The 21,378-nt window shown below is 42.0% G+C and overlaps 1 protein-coding gene across 3 annotated transcripts in view; it reads left to right on the top strand.

The window, feature by feature from the left end:
- The first annotated feature begins 7,051 nt into the window (after positions 1–7,051).
- Positions 7,052–21,378, top strand: part of CPA6 (carboxypeptidase A6) — a 311,598-nt gene continuing 297,271 nt past the window's right edge. For 2 of the 3 annotated variants that reach the window (XM_047841702.1, XM_047841701.1), the window contains exon 1: positions 7,392–7,410. Coding sequence is in view for 1 of the 3 variants with exons in the window: in XM_047841700.1 (XP_047697656.1) it covers positions 7,295–7,410 (116 nt within the window). In the remaining 2 variants the exon portion in view is untranslated. Of the gene's footprint in view, positions 7,411–21,378 lie in introns of all 3 variants that reach the window. The other variant, XM_047841700.1, reaches the window with a different exon arrangement.

Below are 21,378 nucleotides of genomic sequence, written 5' to 3'. Positions count from 1 at the left end.
TCTATTTACTCTTTCTGTCCTCCAGCACCAGGGAAACATTCTTCTCCCTCTGCCTGAGTGTCCAGTGGTCTGACCACAAAGCATTACTGCCTGCCCGACTTCTCTCATTCCTCCCGGCTTTTCTTTCTCAGGCCAGATTCCATGACCTACTCTCTTGATCTTTGTTATATCTGAAATTTCCCCTCTACCTCATCTTTTTTGTAAAAGTCTTGTTTATATCTGAGTCTTCTCTGTCATTACTTTTCCATTCTTATTTGTTTTTGTCTTTTTTTCAACTGTTGCCCTAGGCAAATGGATAAAAGAGTAGCTCTTCAATCATTTGCTTTACTGTTGCTTTAGACTTTTATCCTTTTTTCAACTTTATTTATTTTGAGAGAGAGTGTGTGTGCATGCATGTGCAAGCGGGGTAGGGACAGAGAAAGGGAGGCGGGAGAGAGAGAGAGCGAGACAGAGGGAGAGGGAGAGGGAGAGGGAGAGGGAGAGGGAGAGGGAGAGGGAGAGGGAGAGGGAGAGGGAGAGGGAGAGAGGAAGAATACCCAGCAGACTCCATGGTGTTAGCACAGAGCCCGACATGGGGCTCCATGTGGAACTTGATCTCACGAACCATGAGATCATAACCTGAGCTGAAACCAAGAGTCAGACTCTTAACAGACTGAGCTACCCAGGTGCCCTGCTTTAGACTTTATTCTAATCAAACTTTCTTAATCTCTATTTTATGCTCCATCCATCTCAAATTTCTTAATTTTCATTAAAGCACTTAATGTTACAAACAGTATAACACAAACATCCTTTCTCTGTCATTTGAAGTAGTAATCTTTAAAGTATTTTTATCTACTATGTTTTCCCTACCTTCTCTCTTCATAAGAACCTTGGAGACAGGTCTCAGGAAGGAAGGGGAGCCAAGAGGGAGAAGAGGAGGGAAGGAGGGAGAGAAAGAAAAGGCAAAGAGAGGGAGAAGATGGAAAGTCTCTTTGGCTGCTTGGACTCAGCAGATAGAACTTGTTCCCACCTTCCTGCATTAGAATACTTTGGCTTTGCTCCATAAATTCTATAAAACATCTTTGTAACATAATTACAAGTGCTTAAAAATATAATAATAGGCTTGTCCATCAATAACACTTGCTTCAAATTGCTATTTCATCCTAGTGAGCAAGACTCTTTGTGAGAGAGCTAGCCAAGGATAAGGGTGCATTCTGGGGTTCTAGACAAGGGCTCCCCTTAACAGTTGAAAGGTCCCAGGAGGTCTAAGCTGAAAGGTAAGCCAACAACTTGGTTGTTAATGGATGTCAACTATGGATCCAGCAGAACTCCAGGCATTGTGGAACATGAAGATGTACACAATAGAGTGCCTGCCCTCAAGCAGTTTATAATAAATGGTAATACTGAATTAAGTGTCTATATACACCAGAACATAAGGGTGTACATGAGTGACTATATCAGTGCTTAGAAGGTGAGCACTGTGGACAGAAATGGTCTTGGAACAGTTTCATAAATGAGACTGGCTTGAACTGTACCTAGAAGGAAGGGAAGGATTTGGCTGGGTAGAAGACATGAAGGCTGGAGAGAGATGGTTATTATTATCAAATAAATGTAAGCCAACCCAGAGGAAGGAAAAGATACAGAGTATTCAGAAAATATTGAAGAAGATAAAAATGAAAATGTTTTCAAGGGCCTTGAAGGCCAAACTTAGGACCCTGAATGCTGCTCTTTATCCTGTCTTGACTGGAGAAAGGACCATAAATTCTGAACAGGACTTCTTTGCCTGTGCTATTCCCTCTACCAGCAATGGTCTCGTCTTCACCCTCACTCCCACCACCACCCTTTTCTTGCTATGGCCGGCTCTTCATATTTGCTTTAAAGGTCCACTTCCTCAGAACACCCTGCGTATGTAATCTACTCCCCCTTAACTTTCTGTCACAGAATCTGTGATTTGTTTGCATATAATTAATTCAACCACCAAGTGTAACTCTGTATTTATTTACCTACCTAGCTCTTCCACCAGCACCAACTTTCACAAACTCAAGGACCACATCCTTTGTATTTGTTTATGATGTTTCCTTGATAATAATGGCCACCTCTCTCCAGCTTTCCTATCTCAATACAGCCAAACCCTTCCTTCCCTTCCAGACCCAAATCAAGTCAGTCTCATCCACAAAACTATTCCAGCCATTTCTGTCCACAGCACATCAAGAAGAGAGAGGGCCAACACCCCTGTGAATGTCAACTTTGTAAGCAGTTAAAAAATAGGAGAGGGACTCTAAGAAAGAGAGGAATAGAGGAGACAATGTCCCCAATCACAAGAAAGAAGAGTTTCAAACAGGGCAGGGGCGTGGTGGTGGTGGTGGTGACAAATAGCCTTAGAAACCATACAAATGCAGAATGACAACAAAGGGTTTCCCACTTAGAAATAACCATGGATCTTTAAGAGAAAGTTTCGTAAGTGTTCAGGATGGAAAGCATACTAATAAGCATAATAATAATAAGCATCATAAGTAGGGATGGAAAGCATATTGTCAGAATTCAATAGTGTGCTTTTGAGAAGTCTGGAAATAGAAGAAAGGTAGGTTGCATTTAAAGATAGGAGAAATATGGATAGTTGACAAGAGAAAGATTAAAGATGCAGAGGCAAGAAGGGATGGCTGATGGTGTTGAATAAGAGAGTTGGGTGGGAGTCATTAGTGATGCATTGTTAAAGGAAGCTTCACAACATTCTTCACAGAATTGCCAAGACTGCATAAGGCAGTAACTTAACATCACATGTGCCAATTCCTCATGTGTTGGAACAATAGCAAAAGGCCATAAAAGATGCCTGACAAGCAACAGGTCTGTGTTAATAAGACATTGAGGAATGAGCACAAAACCAACTGAGGTAATTGGGGGGTTGCCCAACCATACCCATTTAACTTCTCCTCCATTTATCTTTACCAAAATAAATTTTCAGGGCTTTCATTCATATACTTAAGAAAATGTTTTGCAAAATCTTTCCCTACAACATCATAGAATTCAGATTGAGAAAGGGCATTAACATTATGTAATCAGCAATGGGCAGGAGATGTGAATAGACATTTCTCCAAAGAAGACACAGATGGCCAACAGGCACATGAACAGGCACATGAAAAGATGCTCAATATCATTAACCATCAGGAAAATGCAAAATAAAGCCACAATAAGATATTACCTTATACCTGTCAGAATGGCTATCATCAGAAAAACAAGAAATAACAAGTGTTGGCCAGATTGTGGAGAGAAGGGACCCTCTTACTGTTGGTGGGAATGTAAATAGGCACAGTCACTATGGAAAACAGTATGGGGGTTCTTCAAAAAGCTAAAAATAGAATTACTCTATGATCTAGTAATTGCACAAATGGGTATATACCTAAAAAATACAAAAACACTAATTCAAAGGGATACATGCACCCCTATGTTTATTGCAGCATTATTTTTAATAACCAAACCATGGAAGCAGCCCAAGTGTCCACTGATACATGAATGGATAAAGAAGATGTGGTATATATACAAAATGGAATATTATTCAGTCATAAAAAGGAATTAAATCTTAACATTTGCAACAACACGGATGGAGCCAGAGAATATGGTGCTAAGTGAAATAAGTCAGTCAGAGAAAGACAAATACCATATGGTATCACTTGTATGTGGAATTTTAGAAACAAAACAAACAAGTAACGGGGGGGGGGGGGGAGAAAGACACATGGAGAAATAGACTCTTAACTATAGAGAACTGATGGTTACCAGAGCAGAGGTGGGTAGGAGGATGTTTGAAACAGGTGATGGGGATTAAAGAGTACACTTATCATGATGAGCACTATGTATAGAATTATTGAATCACTGTATTATACCCCTAATATAACACTGTATGTTAACTAACTAGAATTTAAATTAAAAACTTAATAAAGAAAAAAAAAGAAAATGAAAACACTAACTTGAAAAGATACATGCACTCCCATGTTCAATGCAACATTAATTACAACAGTCAAGACACAGAAAAAACCAAAGTGTCTGTCAATAGATGAATGGATAAAGAAGATGTGGTATATACATACATATATATACAACAGTAATAACTCAACCATACAAAAAGAATGAAATCTTGCCATTTATAACAACGTGGATGAACCTAAAGGGTATTATGCTTAGTGAAATAAGTCAGACCAAGAAAGACAAATACTGTATGATTTCACTTATGTGTGGAATTTAAACAACAAAACAAAACCAACTCAGATAAACAAAACAGAATGATGGTTTCCAGAGGAGAGGAAGATTTGGAGGTGGAGGGAGGGGGGGTGAATAGGTGAAGGGGACCAAGAGGTATAAACTTCTAGTTATAAAATAAATAAGCCACGGCAATAATAATGTACAGCATAGGGGATGTAGTCAATGTCGTATTAGGTTTCTGTGGTGACAGATGGTAACTGGACTAATTGTGGTCACTATTTCATAATATATATAGATGTTGAATCACTATGTTATACATATGAAACTAAAATAATATTGTGTACTAACTACACTTCAATAAAAAAAATTTATCTAATCATGGCCAACAATGCACCCAAATCAAGAATGACATTTTCTTTTCCCAACTGTAGTTTCCTTTTGCTTCTCTGTAGGGTAGTATTTCTTTTTAAAACATTTCACTCTTCCACTAAAATATGACAAAGGCATAGTCAATAAATAGAAATTCTCATCTTTCCATGTCCAAATCTCTAACTGGTTTAATAATTCACTCCCTCTCAGTGCCTAAAAAATGGGACTTTTATCTTTGAATCTATCTGTAAAGCCATTCTCTTCCCCTCCCACTTGCTAAATGGACTCCATTTATCACTCATTTTATGGGAGCTTATCTAATCCAGGAGAAGTTTGATCAGATAACCTGGTCCTTAGAAAACCAGAGGAAGATTGCTAGGAATGACTTCTATTGTTTGAGAATCTCTCTTTGATCTGAAATTTTTAGGAAGGCTGCAGGATGTCTCCAGGGTCTCTTGCGTTTTTGATGGTCCAGGAAATGATTACCCTGGTCTCAGAGTCTGCAGTCTTTGCTGAACGTGCTCACTGGATTGAATCCTTCAGAATGATTTGAGGATGAGCTTAATCCCCAGTCAGAGACCGAACATTCCTAGTTTAATGTTGTGATATAATATGACAGATTTATACGTTGTTCTGACATAATGAAATGCAAAGGAATGAAGTGTTTTATTTACAAAATAACCTCTTATTTCCACAGTTCATTCATAGTTACACAGGCTTTCTTGACCTTGTCAAAATGGCCCCAGGAAGCATCGCCATGAACCTTGCAGAACAGCCTGACCACTTTACAAAGACCAGAGCATTGGGCCAGAAAGTCATGAGGGAAGGAAACAAACAACATAAACAAACAAGAAACAAAACCAGGAGACCTGGGACCATCCACTCCTCAAGAGCCTCCATCCTTTCCTCTGTGTGGATACAGAAGTCACAGAGTAAATGTTGAATGAATCCCTTCTCAGGTTCATCATTCACTCAACAAACATTGCTGATCATTGCTTCAGCAAACATTGTGTTCTCTCCAGGAGATATAAGAAAGTACAAAGATGAAAGGGGTACCCTTCTACACTCAAGGAGAAGGCAGCCTCGAGAGAGAACGAGGCAAATACTTCCATTCAATGTACTATACCGTACAGTAGAAAACATACAGGTATTAGAGAGGGGGTCACAGAGAAGAGATTAAACTAATCCTGGGGTAGTTAAGAAAGCCTTAGAGAATCATTTTAACTGAAAATCATTTCAGCTGTGTTATAAACCAAACTCCTATGAGTTTGGTTCAACTCCCCCTGTAGAGACCATGGGGAAAGATTGGGTACTTTCTCTTCTAAACAGCGTTCTGGCTATAATATTAGAGGGTACGGAATCCTTGGCTATGACTCTTCAGGAAATTTGGAAAGTGTTTGAGTGAGTGTATAGAGAGACACTGATTCCCACTCTCTTCCAGAGTAGTACAGGGCCTTGGCATGGGGAATAACAGGAGTCACTCTAGATAACGCCGTTCTTATTTACTAGAGCAAAGTACATGCCCCCAGATGGGTTTTCTGGTATATCTGGGTAGGAGCAAGTGGATAAAAAAAAGAAATGCCTTTTTCATCATCAGGGTTTTTTATTCCCCCCTAGTTTTGAGAGAGAGGAGAAAAAGCAGACCTCATTCTCAAGCACAGCTCTGCTCAAAATGTGGTGGAAACATCAGCAGCATGAGCATCACCTGAAAGCTTGTTAGAAATGCAGAATCTCAGGCCCCAGGCCCAAACTACTGCATCAGAGGCTGCAGTTTAACAATCCACAGGTGATTTGATTTCTATGCCTGTTAAAGTTTGAGAAGCTCTGCTCTAGACCAGCGTGGTGGTTGAACACTGCAATCACCTGAGGAGGCTTTTAAATTACTGATCCCACCCCCCAGGAGTTCTGACTTAAATGGTCTGGCTTCCTAAATGATTCCAAATGTGAGAGAAGGTAGTAAAGCACGTGGAAGCCTCCTGTTCCCTATAAGAACCTCTGAAATCGCAGTGGGTCTGGGTGCTGCTGACGGGGAGTGGGTAGGAAGAGCTTCGTGAAGCTCAGCGAAGCGGCTGCCCCTTCGTACAGGTAGGAGCCGGGAGCAGGCTGTCTGCTCAGGTTCAGGGGCTGGACTTACCCTTGGGCACGAACTCGTTAGGGCTATTCACCAGGCACTTCAGTATGTGGAATCCATGTAGAAATTTGTTATGGTAGATCAAAACCTTAAGCTTGGAATGTTCTACGTATGCTTACGTGTTTAACTCATCCTCGGGCAAGTCATTTGCATTCAGAGGAGGGTCCTGCTCTGTGGAAGGGAATAGAAAGGGAAAAGTCCAAGAAAAGTGAGGGGCCTAAAGCTGTCAAGCAAGAGACAAATAAAAAACCCGAGAGGAGTTACTCAAAGGATGCAGCACCCAGGGAACCCCAGCCATGAGTCAGCACAGGGGAGGCCCAGCCCCTTCTAGGGGAGCCTGACTGAGGATCAGGCTCAGCTGCTGGGCTGGGCAGTGCGTGCTGCTGTTTCTCGTCCCAAGACCAAGTCTTAATAGCAACTTCCCTTCCTCGGCTGCTTAGACTTTTTCCCCCCCTGTGGCTGGAAAGAAGTGTCACATTTTACTCTTAGCTCTCTCTCCCCACCCCCTCCCAGAGAGCATTTGCCCATGGTGGGGGGGGGGGGGGGGGCGCGGCACTGTGAGCTCCCTCCAGCCTCGGGTGACTGCTGTAAGTAACTTTCAGCTCCTCTCCTTGTAACACCATGACGTTCCTCCGGAAGCCTAGGAGCCGGACAGCTGCTTTTCTGCCTCTCTCCCTGCTCTTTTTGAAGATTTTGCAACCAGGGCACAGCCACCTTTATAGCAACCGCTACGCTGGGTGAGTGGAGCGACTTTCATTCCCTATATGGCTTTTAGTTGGAGGAGGGGGCTGATTTGCTCCTGAACATGCCTCACTTTTCCCCCCACGTCTGTGGTCTCTGTGAATCTGTACACTTTCCTGGTCACCTAAAGTAAGATGTGCGTGCAGCTCTTGGGTTTAGCTCACTGAGAGAATGTGATGGTCCCAATTGTAGCTTTTCATACTTCTTATAGTGTGCCAGCCTGTGGCCCGCAGTTGAATGAGATTCTGTCCTTGGAGGAGCCACGGCCAGTATTTGTGGTGTTTGCCTTGGTTGATGCTCCGTAGGAAGGATGCTGTTGTTCCATGTGAACTATGACCTGAAAATGAAGACTTCTCCTTCAGAATTGTACACAGGAGTGGTTGAAACTCCACAGTGATTGAGAACGGTGTGTGAGGGTGTGTGAGTACTTGCTAACCTACGGAGTAGTTACTAGATCTTCAAATCTGAACAATGCAAATGAGCCACCTCAAAATAAGCAGAATAAAAGTAGCCAATTGTGAAGCTATCGTATTTTTCTCAAGGGAGGAACTTAAACGGGGAAAACAATGAGGTACCTCCCCACCCCCACACAGGTTAGGGTACTTCATGTTTGCCTCTCATAAGGAGGCCCAGGGCTGCGTATAAAGCAGTGTGACTATGCACCTTATTCTGAAGGCTTGCTGTGGAATATACGGCAAGCGCTTTGCTCCTGTTTGCAGGGGGGTGGTTCTTTGAATCTGGAAGTTAGGGCATTGCTGCATTTTTAAAGCAGGAATGAACCTTCGATGGCTCATCTAGTTCAATTGCGTTTTACAGAGGAGGAAAACCAGGTCTTGGATCTTTTGACCCAATCCTTCAAGAACTACCAGTTGAGGAAAGTTTTTCACCTAGATGCGGACTAGGACCAGGTAGTGCCTGGGATCTTAAGGCAAAGTTGTTTTTAACAGGAATGGTGTAAAGAAGAGTTCAGAAGTATGACCCTGAGAAAGCAAATGTTTCCCTTGCTCAAAGAATCTAAGCACTGCCTTCACTGTGTCTCCTGAATACAGTGCTTGCAGAGGAAACTTCAGAAAAGCTGTCCTCCATTTTAGGGGGTGCAGGCTGGGGGTGGAGGCATTGGCTGAGATAAGGGCTATAGATAACTCAATCCCCAGTTTTTACACCAGGGTGTTCCCGGGAGGCACAGAAAGGCATGAACATCCGAAGGCTGCTTTCCAGACTCCTAGACACATGGTACAGGCTTTACATTCTGTAATGTCCTTGCCCTTGGAGATCTGGGCAAGGGAACCATGTTTAATGACTGGTGGCGCAGGCCCGGCTGTAGAATTTACCGACTCTCCTGGCTGGCGTCAGACCAGGTGATAATCTATTTCGGGGCTCGTGTGACCTAGGATTGCTCCTCCATTCAGCTGTGGCCCTGTTCTTCATTATCTCAGTTATGTGGTGTTGACCAAGTTCCCGGACCTGCTTCAGCTGAGCAGGTGTGTGCACTTCCCTAAGTGCCGCTTAGAGGAAACCAGGCCAATAGTGGAGATTTGGCTTTAGGGTTTGCTACTACTGGAACCTTTCTGGAGGAAGCTGAACTACCTTGTCTGTTCTGCAGCGAAAGCCTCAATTGCCGTTTTCCCTTTGGCTGCTATGTAAGTTAGTCCCAAATGTATAAATTACCAAATGTCTGAAAGTTGGAGGAAAAAGCTGAAACACTCAAAACTGAAAGTAGCCTTGTCCATCACTGTGGAAGCCTAGAGTTGCTGTAAAACCAGGAGTGTCTCAGAACACTTCCATCAAAAATGGGTTTTAACTTTGCTTTATTCTCATTCTCTCCTTACCAAAGATAGAAATGCCACTTTGGTTTGGGATTATTTTGCTTTATTTACTCAGGAACTACTTTGTGCAAGTCTAGCTCTTCCGCAAATAAAAACCTGATGAGGGTGCATCTGGGTGGCCAGTCTGTTAAGCGTCTCTTGACCTTGGCTCCAGTCAGGGTCTCACCATCATGAAATTGAGCCTCGAGTCCTGCTTGGATTCTCCCTCCCTCTCTCAATACTTTTTTTTTTTTTTTTTTAACACTAAAAACCTGATGGATGACCTGGTGCAATAGTTAAGCCCCTATGAGGGGCTCAGACTCCCAAATCGTGAGATCATGACGAGCTGAGATCAAGAGTCGGATGCTTAACTGTGCTACCTAGGCACCCCTGGAGCAACCCTATTTCTTGAATGTTAGTAAATCATTTTTGTATGTCTTGGTTGAGTCTAATAAGCAATTATCATTTGTGGGACTCACTACCTGAATAAAACAGAACACTCCAGGCAGACCAGCATGCTTCCTGAGTGCAGCTAATGAGCTCAGTCCTCTTTCTACATAAACTATTAACAGTTGTGTAATGCCAATTGTATAATGCTTAGTAAGTGGCAAATTGAATCACCTGGGGGTGGGGGAGGAATTAGACCAGGAAAACTTGACAAAAGTTAATACCTTCTTAGCTGTATTACATATTTACAAGAGAAATCTTAAAAATAGAAAAATGAAGCCAAGTACACAAAAATTTCAAATGGTATTGATGGATACTGTCAGAAGGCTTCAGGGATTACAAATCCATAGTCCAACATTTCTGTTTAACACCAGTCAGTGGGATTCCTACACAAGCAACACTGATCTTTTTTTTCCTTGCCATGAATTCCTGGAAGCAGACTTAATGGTTCTGATTATATTTGAAGCAAAAAAACAAGGATCTTCTGCATCACCTGAAATCTGTGCTCATGTGTGTGTGTATACTCTAAGGCCATGTAACAAATTCTGGAAATGGTGTAAAATCAAAGTGGGTATGATTTTAAGAACTACAGTATCTTCTTCGTGCCAGTTAGTGAGCATAACGTTTGAAAGTCCAGAAGTTCAACTGTCTGGGTTTCCATTTCTGCTTTGCCACCGTTAGTAGCTCTGTTACCTGGGGGCAATCTCCTTAACCTCTCTGACCCTGCATTTCCTTATCTGGGATAATGGAGATAATCCGAGAACCTTCCTCAAATTGTGAGGATTGAATGCAATAGGAGGTTATGGTATGGTTCTTGACACTAAGTTAACAGGATGATAAAGTAGCTAATACTTCCCAATACTTGATATCAACTGTCTTAAAAATCTCTGAACAACCTCATGTAATTCTGGGTATCCCTGTTTTCCAGATAAGCTAAATGAGGTACAGACAGGGTAAAACCCAAGTTCAGAGCTAACTAACCCAAAGTCACTATACGAGCAGAGATCTGATTCTAACCCAGCTGGGTGTGACCTGACAAGCTCTATTTCACACTATCCCCTGTCCAGATACGGGGGAGGGGGGGAGGGAGAGGGAAAGAACTGCTCTTAAGGAAAACTGAAGGTTTAACCTTGTTTGGGGAACTGCTAGTTTCAGGATAAGGTGTGGATTATGTAGATAAAACTGAAGGTTTAGTTGTGGTTCTTATGTAGGGTGAGGAGTCACTGATGTCTACCTGCTTTTCTAATAAGGGATAGGAAATGGAAGATGAAGGTCACTTCAAAGCACAAAGTAGCCATGGATGTGTGCCTTCATTCAAGTAATACCCTGTGCCAAGAACCGTGACCAACAGAGTCCATGCTGATGGTCTTCAGTTTAGTAAAGAAAGTAGCCCCACATACCACCTTAGTAGACAATGTATAAATGTTGTATAGGATGATCAGACTATAAGTATTGAAGTAATCTCTGAACCGAGAAGGGAGGAATAGAAATCTCTTCCAGGCCTTGCCTATTTCTGGTCCCCCAGCCCTGCTATAGCTCAGCTGGGGAGGAGAGAGCATATGTCCTGCTGCCAAAATCTTGAACCCACTGGTATTGATCTGCCTGCCAAGACCTCACACACTCCTTCCTCATTCTGCCCTGCCCATTTTGAAGACCCCTGTCTCTGTGTGGCTATTTCCCCTCTTAGGGGAGCAGCTTCAAGGACTAAGTATCTTTCCCATGACCATAGGTACATGTGTGCAGGACTGGTTCCAGCCCACTAGCCAGCTGGTGCATTCTGGTTAGGGTCCATGCTATACCCACACACCCAGCCCCAACCCTGTTGTCCCCACTGCCACCCCCCACCCTAGTAACTTGTCAACTTCACTAGTCCTTCATGGACATAGGATCTGGAGATTGAAGACTTGAAGGAAATAAAGGGGTGGTAGTGGTTGTTTTAAAGCCATTTGGTCCTTGAAATGCTATAAGCAAGGAGGTTCCCAATTGGGATGTGACCTATTGAAAAGATAACTGAGAAATCCAGTGACTCAGTAGCATAGATTGAATTTCAGAGGCCTTGTATTTTCCACCTTACCTCTCTGGTTATTCCCCTATGTGTCTCAACAGCAGCTTTTTATTCTTATCCCTGGATGGTGGCTTCATTTTAATGTCCTTAACTTCCAGAAACTTGGGGCTAGAGTTGGAGATCAAATTGGGTGAATCTGAGTCCTCCTCTATGTTGGCAGTTAAAGCTCTTTTCAGGTAGGATGGTCAGAAATCATGATTTGCCCAAGACTGGCAATCTGTTCTGGCCTGGTAATTGGCAATGCCCCATTTCAGTCTGAGCAGGGTCCTTATTTGGATGGTAAATCATGGGTTCAGCCTTCTCATTCACTATATTTGCCTTTTTAATGAGCTTTACTTCACGTCCTCAACTATTCAGAGAGCAAATTTAGCTCCTTCTATTCCTATAAAAAGTATCCTACTTGTCCTTGCCTCTCCTTTGCAACAGCTACCAGTTGTGTTCAGGATTTCCTTATCTCAGCCTAGATTAAGGTAGTTTTCTCCTGATCTACCTTTATCTAGTCCATTATCACACTGGTGATCTTCCTAAAATAAGACTGTGTTCCTCTCTTGGTCCAAGATCTACTGTGGCTCCCTGTTGCCAACTACATCAAATCTAGAATCCTTTGCCTGGCCTTCAAGGCCTCTGTGTCAGACTCTCTGGTCCTCTTGTCTTGATTTCCCTCTTCCTCAGCCTCAAGACTCCTGTATATCAGGTCAGAGAAATAGCTTCAGCATTGCTTCATCCTTAAAACAGGTAGGCTCCATTCATCATGCGGGCCTAAAGCAAGAATGAGCCATCTCAGATCATGAATGATAGATTGAAATGTGTGTGATACAGATTTGGGGCATTAGGAATTAGGGATGTACAGTGGGTTTTAAGGCTGGTTTTGAACCTATTCTTCACAAGTCAGCAGGTGGCCAATAAAATAGGTCTTCAGTATTCTCTGGAAGTTCCTTTGAGTTCTTGGCCCTTATAAACGGGAGAATAACTAGTTTTCCTTCTGCATTAGATCAAAGTGCAACTTGTAGGTGCTGGTTATCAGCTGTTTATACCCAAAGCTTTATTCCCTGCAGTCTCTTCTGTGTGTTGAGGCCTCTTGCTTTGCTTGCAATGCTGCAGGTCTCTATTCCTCTGACCTGAGCTCCCCATGGAGTACTGCCTGTCTGGGATCTGCATTCCCTCTGTCACTGAGCTAGTAGAAAGAGAAGTGTTTTATGTGCTTCTGGACCACTTTCTCCTTGGAGCCCAATCTGATAATGGAGCCTTTATTGTATGGCACCCAGATACATTCTGGGTAATACCATTAAGCATAATCACTTCCACTCCCTGAAAAGCAAGGAAGGAGGTTACTATTTCAGAACTTCAGTCTATATTGTAAAAGCTACATAAAGCATTAAATTTTTTGCCTGTGTAAATGGAACTGCTGATCAGAAAACGTCTTGTGACTTATGTTCATTATGAGCACTCAGATAACTGGTTTATAGGATTAGAATTTGCATTGCCAAACATCCCTGCCCAATTTGCCTCTGGGCATCAGTTTCTTAGGATAAAGTAGAATGTAAACTATGAAGTTTTCAGGTAGTTCTGGGTAGTAAATTTCATAAATGATTTTACTAAAAGTTCAAGCAAACTTCTAAGTGGCTGTCTTCAGCAAAATTACTGTTTTTCTCCATGTACTTTGAAAATCATAAAATGTTATTGAGGATACTGTTGAGTTGTAGGTTTCTTTTTCTATAACCCCAAATATCGATGGTTTAAACAAGAAGGTTCTTCTGTAGAAATTCATGTGGGTATAGTTGGTGGTACCAGAGAACTAGGCTCTCTGTCCTGTCTCTCTGCCATGCTCAACACTCCCAAGTGTGATTCAGTGAATCTTCTAGCTCTTGCAGTCCAGCCAGCAGGCCCATAGAAAGGGTTGGTCACTCTCCTTTAAGACCACAGTCTTTAATATCCCTCCCTACTGGCCACAGTTGATTAGAGGGCTTTGGCTGCCTAGAAGACTATGAAATAATGGCTGGAGATGGAGAAAGGGGGGTGTTGAGGAGAACACACTAGGAAATCAGCATCTCTCCATGGTCACCCTGATATTTAATAACTACCAACCCATTTTCCCTTCTACTTGGTTCTTCTAAAGTAGTGTATCCAGATGGGCTTCTATAATTCTGTACTTAACGTGGATTCAAAATGTGCATTTTTATTCTGTAAATGGTTTTGAAGTCTGTGTCAGAACTGAAAGAGACCACAAAATAAGAGCTCAGTCCCCTTACTGAATATGTGAAGAAGCCCAGCTTCAAAATAAGATTTGCAGAGCTGGGCGGGACTTGTAGCATTCCTAACTGTTAAACAGTTTGGTGAATCCAGAAATCTTAGTCTTCCCTATTCCCTAGGGTTATTGAGGATGAAGTAAAGGGATTTGGCAAGGCCGAGAAGTGCTTAATGAGGGAGGATTTCATTTCATTTCAATAAATATTTGCAGTGTATCTGGCCCTCTGCTCATCTGGGACTACAGATAAAAGAGCAGTTCATGTGCATGGCGTAATGAGTAACTTGGGCAAGTAAACAATTCAACTCTGGCATCACTGTGCCCACAGACAAAACTCTGTGCTGCCCAAGTACAGGAGAGGGTCACTTAATCTAGGACAAAGAGTGGAGAAAGTCAAAAAGGCTCTTTGGCTGTGAGAGGAGTTGTTAAAAGATAAGAATCTGGAATCAAAGTGAATTATTAAATGTGCAAGATACTTTACATTTTTCTTTTGAATGATTGGGAGTCCAAGGACCTGGCTCTCCTCTCAGTCATAAAGAACAAATAGAAATTAGGTTAAGGCTTTCGAGGCACTGAGAATAGATTTCCTGTGCAAAGAACTACAGGTGAGCATTCAGTCCAAGTCTAGAAAATCAGAGTAATTAAGTATGACCAAAAGCCATTCCTCTGGGAGTGAGGAGAGGTGAGGTAAGCCTTCAAGGTCATGAAACCCTTTATGTCCCGTAATATGGAGTTCTGGTTTCTCCCAAAGATGACAGGGTGCTAATCAAGAATTTTACAAAGGAAACTTACAGGACTTTTTTTCTTCCTCCTGAAGAAAGCTCCCTCTGCCATCATTGAGAAGGGAAGACTTGAAAGCTAAAGATTTGGAGCCAAAACAATGGATATCATAGTGACCACAGCAATACGTGGCAGAGCCTGGCTTCTGGCAGTAATAATCAAAAGGAAAGGAGGGAACCAATTAAATAATTACATAGTTTTCACAATTGGGTAACTAAAGGAGATAAGCAGAAATAGTGTAGAATGATCCTTTAGGATTGAGTAACAGAACTGAGCTCTTTGCAGAGAAGGTAAGTACTTCAGCTCTGTAGTTTGAGGTAACTATAAAGTGCCCAACTGAATAGATGGCTCTGAAGCTCAAGAGCTCTCTAGGCTGTGGAATATATGCCAGTAACTTATGTATAAATATAATTTCTTAACCACAAGTGTATAATGGAACATCTAGGAAGCACTCATTACATGAAGAACAAAGTGCCAAAACCAAGGTGGAACCGGATAGTGGGGTTGAGGGGTGGGACAGCCAGTCAGAGAAACAAAATAGGCCAATAAAGAAACCCAGGGAAATATTCTAGAAATGTGAGGCCAGTCACATTAAATACAGCAAAGTGGTATCCATTGGCTTTGCCATTAAAGACCTCAAATCGTGTTCTCCTTAGAGGTGCTCTTGGTGGAATGAATGGTGAGGGAAATCCAGAGCATGATAAGTTGAGGAACAAATGGTATGTGAGAATCAGGGAGTGTAGACTGTAATTTCAAGAAGCATATCCATGAAGTGGGAAGTGGGAGTAGAGAGCTGAGAACTAGTGGAACGGGTTTTGTTCCTGCTTTTACTAAAGGTAGGGGAGTATGTCCATGTTCTATGTCAGGTGGTAGGAATGAGAAGAGAAACACTATACATAAGAAATGGAGTTGGGTCTCCTCTACACAGGGTTAGCTGGCTTCTTTCCTTTTTTTTTTTTTAAAGTCCTGGTCCTATAGAGATTTAAATGACCTGATGAAAGATTGTTTTGTTTTTTAAATTTAAATTTTATAGTGCAGAGCATTCCCATACACCCTTTACCCAGTGTCCTGTTAACATTTTACAAAATGAAGTACTTTGTAAATTGGGATATAACCTAGGGCATTAAGTAAATTGTCTAATACTAGTTGGAAAGGCTCTCATGTAGGTAACCAGTTATAAAATTGATTCATCTTCTTGGGACTGAAAGATCTGTGAGAATGTCTGTGTCCTCTTAGCCAAACAATGGGGCTCCTTTCTCCCTCTTCCTGTCAGTTACCTAAGGATTAGAGGTCCTCTTCCATCGTTTCAGTCCTTCCATCCTTCCTCCTCCCACTATGCTTAGCAAGTACCAGCGATACCAATGATGCCTTATTCCTTATCCCCAAGGAGGGTTAGAAGTATTCAAAGTAGAGTGAGCAGCAGGGTCTGTTTCTTGAGGGCTGAGATTTTAGTCCAATGATGTGAATGGATCATGAAAATGTGACTATCAGGTGGACCACCCTCTTCCTACTCTTTCTGGACCTTTAACATACACATTGTATTTTTTGTTTGTTTCAAGTTTATCTTTCTAAAGACCCAGACTGTGTGAGTGGGGGAAGGACAGAGAGGGAGGAGAGAATCCTAAGCAGGCTCTGCGCTATAAGCACAGAGCCCAACGTGGGGCTCAAACTCTCAAAACTGCGATATCATAACTTGAGTGAAACTGTGAGTCAGATGCTTAAGCAACTGAGCCACCCAGGTGGCTTTTCTATTTTTATAGAAGGCACTTCAGCCTTCTATTGCCAACTGCTAAATGATAGAATGTGTGGTACCATAGAAGTTTCCTCAGCAGATGCTTATTTTTGTACTTCACCTGTGACCACTTGTACTTGTGACCTCATTTGCCATGTTTTCACATCCCCTATCTACCTTCTAGATTTTCTTATCTAATTCATGAATCCTCTAAATGTCTAAGTTCCCACTTGAGATTTTTGTGAATGTAATGAAGACAGTTTGTAGTATGATAGGCTGTAATAAGACCCTAACCATATCAATCCTTTTTTCCATGGAAGGTACGTGTGGATGATGTGATTGCAATTTACTTGGCATCAAAATTACTAAACATATGGAAGTTTAGAGGCATTTGGGACAAGCCTGTGTAGCAAGATGTTTGGAGTAAGAAACTTGCTGAAAAAATTTATTCTATGCCCTTGACTTACAGGACAGAAAAGCAGGACACGGGGAACTGGACTCCCCCGTGTGAATTTTCAGGTCTCTGTGTGTCAGTAAAAGGGGAATGACTGCAAATGACAAGTAGAAAATCATCTTAATAGACCATTGGATGGAAAAACTACTGTGTTTCAGAGAGAAATACAGCCTGCCTGGCTTCCTTTGCCTAAAATGAGGGTGTTCATCCCCTCAGAACTTAATTTGCCTTCATAATCGTTCTTGTAAAACCTCCCCAGTTAATTCAAGCCCTTATTCCACCTCACTTCCTCCCATCCCAGACCCCAAATCTTTTGCTAATAAAAGCAAAGATGCATAGCATTACTGATGAGATGGAGGTGATGTGGTGTACAGCCTGAGTTCTCTCAGCTTCCATCCTCTCTAACTCAAACCACATAGGTCCTTGTCCCACCTCTTTCAAGACCATTTCTGTTATTCAGTCAACACTGTTTTTTCAAAGTATAGTTGACAGTGCCATTAACTTCAGGTGTACAACATCGTGATTTGGCAAGTTGACACCTTAAGCTCTGCTCTTCAGAGCAAGTGTAGCTACCATCTGTCGCTGTACAATGCTGTTAAAATATCATGAACTATTTCCTTATGCTGTGCGCGTCATCCCAGTGACTTCTTTATTCCATACCAGAAGCCTCCAGAAGCCTTGCCCTTTCACTCATCATGCCCATCCCCCACCCCTCTCCCCTCTGGCCATCAGTGTGTCCTTGGTATCTGAATCTGTTTCTGTTCTGTTTTTTAGATTCCAACGCATAAGTGAAATCAGTTTTTTTTTTTCCCTCTAACTTCTTTCACTTAGCATAATAACCTTTAGGGCCATCCATGTTGTTGTGAATGGCAGGATTTCCTCCATTCTTTTGACAAGTATTCTTTGTGTGTGTGTGTGTGTGTGTGTGTATGTGTGTACACACATCTTCATCTATTAATGCACAATGGGGTTGTTTCCTTATCTGGTCTATTGTGAATGTTGTAATAAGTACAGGGGTACATCTATCTATCTCCTTAGTATATTCCTTTAAGTAGATCTCTAGAAGAATTACTGGGTCATAAGGTATTTCTATTTTCTGAGAACCCTCCATAGTTTCTGAAAACTATGGTGCATAGCTGTTCCAGTGTACATTCCCACCAATAGCACATGAGGGTTCCCTTTTCTCCACATTCACATCAACACTTGTTACATCTTTTTGATTTTTAGCCATCCTGATAAGTGTGGGGTGAGCTCTCAATGTGGCTTTTGATCTGCATTTCCCTGATTAGTCATGTTGAGTGTCTTATGTGTCTGTTGGCTACCTATAGGTCATCTTTGGAGAACTGTATATCTACATTCTCTGCCTATTTTTAATCAGATTATTCTGGGATAATACCAGCACCAAGTGGGCATGGTTGCAACTGAGCTGTTGATAGTACCAGTACCTTTTTTTTTTTTTTCTGCTCCTCCCCCTTCAAATAACCCTCTATTTCCTTTTTCTTTATCTCTAAAGATGACCCAGATTATCCTGGGATTCTGTGGAGTTGTATTCTCAGTGGGTTACTATCTAAAATACATAATGGGGAGAGATCACATGCAAGTTTCTTCCCCCGTTCAGTAGGTTGCCTTCTCATCTTGATGGTTTCCTTTGCTGTGCTAAGCATTTCATTTTGGTGTAGTCCTAATAGTTTTTGCTCTTGTTTCCCTTGTCTAAGGAGACTGATCTAGAAAAATACTGCTAAGGCTGACATCAAAGAAATTACTGCCTAGGTTTTCTTCTAAGATTTTTATGGTTTTCAGGTCTCACATTTAGGCCCTCAATCTATTTTTTGAGGGTGTGTGTGTGGAAGTGGTCCGTCTCATTCTTTGTTAAATAGCTGACCAGATTTCCCAGCACCATTTGCTGAAGAGACCATCTTTTTCCCATTGTATATTCTTTCCTCCTTTGTAGACCACGTAAGTGTGGGTTTATTTCTGCGTTCTCTACTGTTGTGTTGCTCTTGTCCATTTTTGCCCTAGTACTGTACGCTTTTGACTACTATAGTTTTGTAGTAGATCTTGAAATCTGATCTTGTGATATCTCCAGTTTTGTGTCCCTTTCCCCCTTCCCTGCCCAAGATTGCTTTGGCTATTTGGGTCTTCTGTGGTTCCATATAAACTCTAGTATTCTAGCTCTGTTAAAAAAAAAAAAAAAAAAAAAAAAAGTTGATAGGATTGCACTGAATCCATAGATTGCTTTGAGTAGTATGGACACTTTTTAACAACATTTTTCCAATTCATGAGCATGGAATATGTCTTTATTTCTTCAGTGTTAGTTTTTAGAGGACAGGTGTTTTACCTCCTGGACTAAATTTATTCCTAGGGGTTTTGTTTGATACTAGTCAACACTATCTGCCTATATGTGCCCAGTACTATCTTAAAACCTAAGAACACAAATTTAGGTGCTGGGAATGACACCACTGCTTTAGGCACTAGTGAATAAATCCCTCCTGGGTTTACATTCTAATTGGATGACAAAAAATTAAACCATAGTGTTAAGATAAAGATTATGAAGATAAAGTGTAGATCAGAGATAAAGAATGTCAGGAGAAAAGAATAAAAGGAGCCCAGGAGCCATGTGAATATCTGAATATCGAAATTTCCAGGCAGAGGAAATAGCAAATAGAAATGGCAAATAGCCTGCTTATCCTATATCCTTCGACATTGGTCCTCAGACAAGCAGCATCAGTATCACCTGGGAACTTCTTAGAAATGCAGATTTTCATGTCACCCACTAATCCCCTCCCCCAACTCCCCGTGAGGAAACTCCTGGGGTGGGGGCACCTGGGTGGCTCAGTCAGTTAAGCTTCTGACTTCCGCTCAGGTCATGATCTCACAGCTCATGGGTTCAAGCTCTGCTTCAGGCTCTGTGCTGACCGAGCAGAGCCTGGAGTCTGCTTCAGAATCTGCCCCACATTAAAACAAAAACAAAAACAAAACTTCTGGGGTGGATCTAGCAATATGGGCTTTAACATATTGTAAGCGTAATGTTTGAGAACCCCAGTGGAAAACAAGCACCAAGTGGGCATGGCTGTAACTGAGCTACTGATGGTAGTAGTTACTCTTTTTTTTTTTTTCCCCTGCCCTTCCCTTTCAAATAACTTTCCTTTTTCTTTATACTGTAAAACCTTTCACAATCCCTTCCACCTCTTCCTCTGTGCCCTGGTCTCTGTGACACACAATTCTGGGTAATCCCTCCTTTTCCCTCCCTCTGGAGCCTGCCTGCCTTTCATGAGCCAGTTCAAACACTCCTCCTCAGACAGGGGTTCCTTGATCCCACCAATCAGCTGTGATTGCTCCCCCTCAGTGATCCCATAGTACTTGATCTGTCCTTGAGTGCAATCACCAACAGACTGCTGGGTATTAGTAGCTTTTGGTGGGTGTCCTATCTTTCTTTTTCAAGGAGGAAAATTGTTGTACAAGCAAGTTGAAAATAAGGTGCTAGATTTCCTTTGTATTCTACCAGTCTCTAAATAGTATTTGGCATGTTCAGTAGAAGTTTAGGTGAATGGAAGGGGGTAGGAAAGGATTGGGGAAGGCAGGCAAGGAAGGAAACTAATAAATTTAGGAATTCAACTGCTGACATTTGCAGGCAGTTCTGCCAGACCAGATTTCATAATGATAAAGACAGTAGTGAGAAATAGAAACCATTTGCCCCCTCAGGGCTGCGGGGGGGGGGGGGGAATGTGGGGATCTGGAGAGCTGCCACTTCTATGTACCTTTGTGGGATATTCCCCACTCTCCTGTCATTGTCTCCCTGTTCTATGCATTTCAGGTATCACTCAAATGGTTACCCAATTTCGGTCACAGATATTTTGCTTCTCAGCCTCTTAAAATTTGTTTTGAACAGCATTGAATTTTAGGGAGATCGGAGGCCAAGCTGCTATTTCCTGTATAGTTGCCAGAATGGGCACCAGCTGGTCAACTCTTGTTAGCCATTGCCATTTTACCAAATTTAGAGAAGTAATCCTTGATTTTGTCATTTTATTCTCGAAGGAAAACCTGTGAACTCCTTCAAAATTACACAGGACTTCTAAGTCCTCAATTCATGTTGAGTTTAACCTCTTGAGTCTTTGAATAATTTTTGTGAACCAAAGGCCTTCCAATTTATCTCCGATTTTATGGTCCATGTATTTCCTTTTAGCTCCTCTTTGTCTAACTGCAGTAAGAATGTAAGTTTGCAGTTCCTATACTGTTACCCCATTCAGATCTCTATATAAATTCTAAGCACCACAAAAACCAAATGACCCTGGAGAATACAGGTAGGCTTCCTTTAAAATAAGTCTAACAATTGGGGTGCCTGGGTGGCTCAGTCCGTTGAGCGCCTGACTTGGGCTCAGGTCATGATCTTGCAGTTCATGAGTTCGAGCCCTGCATTGGGCTCTGTGCTGACAGCT

The sequence above is a fragment of the Prionailurus viverrinus genome, chromosome F2 (assembly GCF_022837055.1).
Source record: "Prionailurus viverrinus isolate Anna chromosome F2, UM_Priviv_1.0, whole genome shotgun sequence".
Taxonomy (NCBI): domain Eukaryota; kingdom Metazoa; phylum Chordata; class Mammalia; order Carnivora; family Felidae; genus Prionailurus; species Prionailurus viverrinus.
Note: the sequence above shows the minus strand (reverse complement) of the source record. Positions and strands in the feature narration are given on the sequence as shown.